Below are 8,236 nucleotides of genomic sequence, written 5' to 3' on the forward strand. Positions count from 1 at the left end.
AGCAAAGGCAACCAGGACAGTGTTAATTTGTTTCCTGTCCTTGTGTGTCCTCTGCATGGCTGGAAGCAGCCTCTCTGAGGAGGAGCTGTGGTGCTAATGAGAAGCCTGGGAGCTTTCTGATGCTCCTTAGGGTAAACTTTGTACCCATCAGCCCAAAGAAGCAGAAGAATTTCATGCTGCCTGGGCTGTGCCCTGGCACGAAGGGCTCTTCAGGGAGTCAGATCTGACCTGAGCATCTCCTGGTCAGGGCAGAGTGGAGATGTCTGGTGGAATTCAAACTATAATCTGCTCCCAGGCTGCTGAGAAGGCAGTGCAGGTCGTGGTGCAGGGAGCAGCTCCTGGGGGTTTCTCACTGTCCCGCTCTCTGTGCTGACACCTGCCTTGAGCAGCACTGACTGGTAGCAAAGGGCACAGAGGGCTTGCTGCTGGGGAATATTCAGAGGGATGGTCTGAAGAATGGCACAAGGCTGGGCTCACCAAGCCCTCCAGGCCAGATTCCTGTCCGCGGGCTGCAGCCGCAGTTGCTTTGAGGCACATACAAATGCGGCTCACAGCTGCAGTCTGCTCAGGGCTGAGCTGCAAGTGCATTCCCCAGCTCTGGCTCTGCCTGGGCCTCATGCTGCACAGTAGCTCCTATTTATAACTGCATGCACTGCAGGAATAATATTAGACTGATGGCCTCACACAGTCGTGCTAAATGTTATTCTATTTCCATGATTTGCTCTTCCTCACAAGCTGTTAGTCTCCCAGATGCCAACACACTCTGCACAGCATAGGCAAAGTCTCCCATTTTTCTCTTTTAGAAACATCTTCACCAGTGGCACCCAGTCCCAGGAGTATTTGCCATTTTTTTTTCCCCTGGGTCACCTGAAGTAATTGCACCTACCCTTCTTGTGCCAGCCTGTTTGCTTGTCCTTGGTTAATAAGATAACCTGTCAGGTCTGCTGGCCCTGTAGCCGAGGGTGCTTTAGCAATGGAATTGCTTTGCTGAAGAAATAAATGCCTCTTGCTGAAGGTGAGGATGCTGTGACCTTTTGTTTGTGACCCGAGTGACTCATCCCTTTGGTGTGCACACTGCAGCCTTCCCCCACCCCCCTGTCCTGGCACTGCCAAAGCTGCACCACGAAGTCCCTCTGCCTGCTGCCCGGAGGAATCAGGAGCCAAGACCTGTGACAGCCTCCTGCTAATGCTGCTTCTCCTCCAGTTCCACTGCATGCTCTTCACAGCCTGGGCTCTAGAGCTATGGAGATGCCACTTCTGCATGATGGGGACCCCATGGTGCAGTGTCCCAGGGCTGGATTGGGCTTTTGATCCTTTGCACTGTCTCAGTCCCACAGTGATGTCCCCAGCACCCCCAGCCCCTGTGCAAGCAGCAGCTCCCACTCTCCCAGGCTGTGTGAATCTCTGTCAAGGTGACAAATGCCTAAATCCACGTTTTTAACCCACTCTTGCTTAGCCAGCTGGGCTGTATTGGCTGTACCAACCCCCCAAAGTGAGGTGGGCAGCTCGGTCAGAGCCTTGTTTCAGCCACAGGCTGTGTATCACCCACCCTGAGCTCTGTGTGCACCTGTGGGGGCAAATCCTGCTGCTCCAGTGGGTTAACTTCTTGTACCACTGCAGCCAGCAGCTGATAAACAGGGCCTGGCAATGACTTTGCTGAACTCAGGGAGTCTCTGCAGCTCCTGCAGCACTCCCAGCTCGCTCCTGCTCCCTGCTGCTTTGCTGGGGGCCTCTGGAAGCACAAAGACCCTGGCAACACAACCTCCTTCCAGAAACCTGTGCAAAGTGAAACAAAGAATGAAGCACTCGAGCCCTCTGCGTTTTGCTGCTGCTTGCAGTGGTATTTTCTTCTCGCAGAGCATTTTCCATGCCAAGAAAAACAGTTTTGCATTTTAGGGAAAGAAGGTGGCTGTGCATCTGTGCATCTGTCCCTGTGCCTGTTGCTGCCTGAGTGGCTTCCCAGAGCTGTCAGCTCAGAAGTTCTCTTTATCGTAACAGATCTTGACTGTGTTTGCTACAAATCCTCTACCATGAGGGGTTTATTTAATGAAGCAAGAAAAGCTGCCAGATTTCCAGGCTTCATCCCAATCCCATTAATGTCAGCAGGAGAGTTCCCACCATGTTTGGTTTGTTGGCTGGGTCTAACATGAGTAAGGGAGTTAAAAGTCTGCACTGAGGTCAGATTGCAGACAAGTTCCTTGCTCCACTGTGCTGTGCCAGAGAGTCTGGGGGAAAAGCAGACAGGACAGGTGGGATCCCTCTCGCCTGGTTTTAGGCATCTTCAATTCCTGCACAGATAGCCAAGGGAGGGGAAGAGGAACATTCAGATCATTGTAAGCCAGGAGCCCAAATGAAGTGAAATGAATTTATTCCTTCCTTCCTGCAGAGCCACCTCAGCCCATGGGATGTGCAGCTTGTGTAAAGGAACCTGCTAGTGCTGAAAGTCCCTGCAGTAGAGGGGAAAGGAGCTCACTCAAAACTATCCCCTGGGTAGGTGGATGCTGACTTAGGCACTACTGAAGCTCTTCTGCTCAGGTCTTCTCCCTGTGCCTGTGCCAGGCAGGAATCAAGGCTGACGCCTGGTTTGGGATGTAGCATCAGCACTGTTCTCCCTCTTCCAGCAGCAAATACTTGTGCATGGTCCTGCTGACAGCTGGAAATGGGGAATACGGCAGCTCCCACCTTCTCTATCCCCTCACCCACTGCCAAAAGATGCCTTACATCCTCCTCTCCCCATGCCATGAGTATTCCCATGCTGATTACTTCAGGGACAATCCCACCTCTCCTGTCCCAGGATATAAAGAGCACTGGGGAGGCTTGGAGAAGTCAGCAGTGCCCACATCTTTTGGGCAGGTCCTCAGCAGTGGCCGTGCACCAACAATGTCCCACAGAGTCAGTGACTGCTCTTTGCCTTCATGTTGAGGGCTGGAGGAAGGAGAGCTGCTTTACTGCTCCACCACTGATGGCTCATGTGCCAGCAGCTGGCCCTTAATTACTCACCCAGCTAATAAAGGGAAGGAGCTCAGCCCTTCCATTCACAGCATTATCTGAGAAGCAAAAGGCCTACAAAGCAAGAGCTACAAAACCCCACCCCAATATCTCAGGGGCATCAGACCAGTGCACAGATCCTTAATGGCTTTTGCTGATTTGACAGCTGCAGGACAGAGAAAAATGAGCAGATTTATGGCTGCAGCCATCCCTGGGGCTGCAAGATGCTTCTCAGGATACAGATCTTTAAATCATCATTAACGATGACATGAGGGGGCACCGGAGAAGACAGAGGTGGGCACAGTGATGCAGGGGTGAGAACAGAGGTTGCTGGCACTTCCCACACAGTGCTGCCTCCACGGGGGGCAGGAATGCTTCACTTCAATCCATCACTCACCAAGCAGGTGTGAGTGATGGGGTGCTGCAGACCCCGAGGGCTGTGGGGAGTCGAGGGTGGTTCTGTGGGGAGCTGCAGCATCTTGGATGGGATCCATGTGTGAACACAGAGATCTGGGCAGCTTGTGGAGGCACGGATATTTTTCAGGAAAGGAGGAGGAGGAGGGCTCAGAGCTCTGGAGAAGCCCAAATCTGAGGAGTGTGTGTGAGCAACTGAGACCAGACCTGCTCCTAACGTCCCAAAGATCTCACCTGCTGCAGAGATAGACCAACAGCTCATCTGGGAGTTTAAGCTTTGCCTTCTGGCTTCCTCTGGGTGAGGTGGGAGCTGAAAGTTTCGGGGCTTCTCTGGACCCCTGCCGGGAGCTGAGCAGACTCTGGGGACCTACCCCAGAGCCTGCCTGGCGCAGCACTGCTCTTGGCTGGGTGCCTGCAGTCTCGCCACCCAGGCTCTCCTGGCAGTTCCCCATTGCAGAGCCCTGGGAAACTTGTCCCGGCGGCCGGCAGCGGCGGGCCCCTGCTACAGCCCCGCGGGCCAGCTGGCCCCTGTGCTCCTGTGAAGCTATCAAAGAAGCCAGAGAGCTCCCGACTGAAAGCATTTGGTGTTTATTCGCACTTTAAACATATTAACTCCATCTGAAGGCAGTCGTGGTTCCCTCTGAGCAGCGGCAGAGGTGGGTCCATGCAAGAACAAATGACTGTGATAAGGACTGGGCTCTGGTCCAAAGAGCACAACGGCTGTGGGTCAGCACTTTCCCAGAACGAGCTGATTTTAACTCAGGGTTCTTCCTTCAGCAGAGCTGCGAGGTCTGCTGATAACAAATCACGTCACTCCTTCCACAAAGACTGAAACATTCAAGCTGCTCATAGTGGGGAACACCAAGAGCAAAACCCAAAATGCTGCATGGGAGCTTCTGCTACCCCTCTCGCTTTCTCCCCCTCCCCCCACCCCGAAGCAGAGATCCCCACAGCCCCCACCAAAGACCACAGATGGACTGCCCTCAGCATCACATCTTGCCTTCACAGCCTTCAGACCAGCACTGCTTCTCTTCTTTTGCATGTCTGACTTTTAACAGGCAAGACTAATCCCCTCACAAGGCTGGATGCAAGAGTAAGAAGCAACCACCCACCTGAAGATCTCAGAACCCTCCTGGGATTTGCCTGCTGACAGCAGCGGTTCAGGGCTACTGCAGTCATTCGAATGCCTGGCAAAGAAACCCAACAACCACCAGCCTCCAGGAGCTCTGCAATGCCAGTCTGGTGGTGTCTGCTGCATGCTTTTCCCAAAGAGAGTGAGTAATGCTGATATCCTTTTTTCCTTCTGCAGAGGAGGTGGGCACACATCCTGCAGCAGCCCAGGCACCTGGGAACAGCTAACCCAGGAACTGGCACAGCTTAGTCACCTATTTAAACCCGGTATTTTTTGGGGGGGCCGTTTCCATTTCCACAGCACTTCCTCCCCCCTGCATTTCACCATTTCAGCTGTCCTGTGGGACAGGTGCTTCATTATTGGTGCTCCCTCCTTAGCAGAAAGAGGGAATCCTGTCTCGAACATATGTCCAGTGGGGCAGAGGAGATGCAGTGGTGGGGACAAGGCATCCTTCATCCCCATCCCTCACTCCCTGAGGAGCTCCACAAGCAGCCAGGGAGCTTGGGGGGTGTTAACCAGCTCAGGCTACTGCCCTGGAGGCTGGACCAGGAAACACTTCAGGACTGGAATAAATGCAGTGTTCATCTCTTTCCACATCCAGGCATTCTGTAGGCAAAAGGCTTGGGTTGAGTAGCTTTGCTCTAAAACTTTGCTCTCTGATGGTTTTCTCTATCCATTGTGTGGGATTGGAGCCAGTGGTGCTGCAGTCACCATTCCTCTGCAAACCAGGAATCAAGGTGGAGGGAGCTGCTCCTGAGAAGGGGCCAAGCACAAACTGAGGTGATGCAGCCTTTGGAGGAGGCTTTGGGTACCTCAGAGCTCATCAGAAGCCTCTTCCTCACGAATAATGATGTTCATCTTCTTCTCATTCCCTTGGTGAGAGGTTTTCCTCCTGAAGGAAGGCCCAAGGGACTGGCTGGCTGTTTCACGGATGGTCCTCACACATGACACACAGTCCTGGCTGGTCGTCAGGTAGAGCAGAGGGTTAAGGGCACTGTTGAAGCTGGCCAGGCCCCGGGTCACCTGGTAGGAGATGTAGATGTTCTTGGAAGCCTGCGTGCAGGACCCCTGCAGCTGCCAGCCCCGAGACAACAAGTTGAGGTTTCTGAAGATGTGGTAGGGGAGGAAGCAGACGGAGAAGAGGACCATGACGAGAATCACCAGTCTGATGCTTCTCCTCCTGAGGCCGAGGTCCACGGTGTCGTTCCTGCAGAGCACCAGCACCACGTGGCAGTAGCACCCGAGGATGAGGAGGAAGGGGATGATGAATCCGGTCACGGTGACAGTGGTGGCATACGGCAGGTAAAGGCCCAGGCCCTCATCTCCCGTCGTGTCGTGGCACTGTGTCCCCTTGGCATCCATCTTGCTGAAGGCAAAGTCTGGAGCCACCTGCGCCAGCACCCACAGCCAGAGCACACCGCTGAGCCACGCCGAGGAGGTGACCGCCTGGCACCTGCCCCGCGCCTTCAGCGGGTGCACGATGCCCAGGTAGCGGTGGACGCTGATGCCGGTGAGGAAGACGATGCTGGCGTAGAGGTTGAGGTGGAAGAGCCCCCGGGTGACCTGGCACCAGCCGTGCCCGAAGAGCCACACTCTGCCCTGCAGGTAGTAGCTGACGAGGAAGGGCAACGTGCTGACGTACAGCAGGTCGGCCAGGCCCAGGTTGCCCACCAGCAACCCCAGGGGGTGGCGGGTGCCGCGCCGAGCCCCCAGGCAGAGGTGCCACAGCCCCAGCCCGTTCCCCACCAGCCCCACGGGGATCACCACCAGGTAGACAGTGGGCAAGAAGCGCTGGGTGAAGGCGGCGTCCACAGGGCACGGGGGCCCGCTGCCATTGCCAGGCTGCGGGGCCAGAGTCTCCGTGGCCATGGGGCACCGTGGCAGCCCTGCCTGCAGCTGGGTGGCTCTTTCCGGGCTGGTGCTGGTCGTGGCAGTGCTAGAAGGTGCTGGTAGCTGGCGAAGTGGTGCCAGGGGTGGGGTGGCAGCGCCACACCCAGAGCTGGCTCTACTGCGTTCGCTGGCACAGGCTGCAGCTGCCTTCACCTCCCCTCTTCTGGATGGGGTTTAGGGTGCAGAGCTTTCTTCCGGAGCAATGGGAGGATGTGGTGAGGCTGCCTCAGCAGAGCCTCAGTGTCTGGTGGCTTCCGCCGCTCCCTCAGCGTCTGCTCCAGCCCGCTTGAGATATTTTGAGGCGGGCACTAGCGACCTGGAGGCCCTTGGCTGCTTTGTGTGTGCCTGGGGAGAGCAGGAATGTGGGAAAGGGGTTCTGCCTCAGTGCAGGTGGGAGATGTCTGATGATGAGGGCCAAAGTTTTCAGCCTCTGTTCTGCCTCATTCAGGGTGAGCCCCCCCATCCCTCCAGACCAGGAGCTGGAAGCCTCCACTCCATGAGCCCCCTTCACTTCCACTCTTGATGGCCTTTCTGCTGGCCCTGCTGCTCAGACCACACTGTCCATCCAGAAATGCCAGGAGCAGGGGTAAGATGGCAGCTTTCCCTGTGGCATGGGCAGTGCCAGCAGGCAGAACTGGGCCAGTGCTTGTCCCCAGTGCAGGCAGAAGCAAGCCCCAGTCCCTGCTGGTCCACTTCACCTTGCCTACAGCACATGGCACCAAACCCCCTCTTGCTGCCTACTGCTACACCCAACCTTATGTACAAAAGTCCTCCCCCAGCCCCACTCTGAGCAGTTTTGACCCATGAAGGGAGGCAGTGTGAGGCAAGATGAAGCTGTGATCTCCCTCTCCTACCATCCCTGTTGCAGAGGATGTCACCCAGATATTGAGAGCCTGGGGCAAGAGCTAAACCTAGCAGCCCCAGAGAAGACCCCTAAGGGAAGCCAACCCCTGTGTGCAGTGCTGAGCAGCTTCATCTCTGACCCAGGAGCAGACAGAGAAGCAATCAGAAGGAAAGTTTGCCCTGGAAAGCCTCAGGGAAATGACCTTGGCAAAAGAGCTTCAGGTGCAGGGCTGGGTCCAGGAAGGATGAGGGCCACCTGCACTCCCGGAACTTAATCTAGGGCAACAGGTGGGAAGTTGCTGATATCTGCCAGCAGGGAAGGAGGGAGTGAGTCCTGCCAGGCCATCCTTTCAAATGTTTTAACTCAGAATCACAGAACCAACCAGGTTAGAAGAGACCTCCAGGATCATCAAGTCCAACCAACCACCCAACCCTAACTAATCAACCAGACCATGGCACTAAGCGCCTCACCCAGGCTCCCCTTAAACACCTCCAGGGACGTTAGCCCCACCACCTCCCTGGGCAGCCCATTCCAATGGTAACTCTCTCTTTCTGGGAAGAACTTACTTCTAAGATCAAGCCTAAACTTCCCCCTGCACAGCTTGAGACTGTGTCCTTTTGTTCTGTTGCTGGTTGCCTGGGAGAAGAGACCAACCCCCACCTGGCTACAACCACCCCTCAGGTAGCTGTAGGCAGCAATAAGGTCTCCCCTGAGCCTCCTCTTCTCCAGGCTAAACACCCCCAGCTCCCTCCTGATAGCCCTTCCCTCCTCAGAAGCAGCTGGATGTCTCTGCTGGCTTGTGCTCAAGCATGGCAGGGCAGTGCCAGCACAGGGAAGCCTGAGACGTGGGGTGGTGGTGGCTGCTTGTTGTGAGCATCGGTGTACTGACCCCAGAAAGTGCCTGCTGGAGCAGATAAATAGCACCAAGGGCTATGTGTCATTTCCTGCCTACATGATAACATCTGGCT

General features: G+C 55.5%; 1 protein-coding gene across 1 annotated transcript; it reads right to left on the minus strand.

The window, feature by feature from the left end:
• Positions 1-5,347: 5,347 nt before the first annotated feature.
• LOC128975284 (P2Y purinoceptor 1-like) lies at positions 5,348-6,403 on the minus strand. The gene has a single exon (XM_054392096.1). It carries the CDS (start codon positions 6,401-6,403, stop codon positions 5,348-5,350), a length of 1,056 nt encoding a protein of 351 aa, XP_054248071.1.
• Between the last annotated feature and the right edge of the window lie 1,833 nt (positions 6,404-8,236).

Source organism: Indicator indicator, chromosome 24 (assembly GCF_027791375.1).
Source record: "Indicator indicator isolate 239-I01 chromosome 24, UM_Iind_1.1, whole genome shotgun sequence".
Lineage (NCBI taxonomy): Eukaryota > Metazoa > Chordata > Aves > Piciformes > Indicatoridae > Indicator > Indicator indicator.

Coding starts and splice junctions, on each gene's coding strand:
- LOC128975284 (XM_054392096.1), bottom strand. CDS start 6,403: ATGGCCACGGAGACTCTGGCCCCGCAGCCTGGCAATGGCAGCGGGCCC.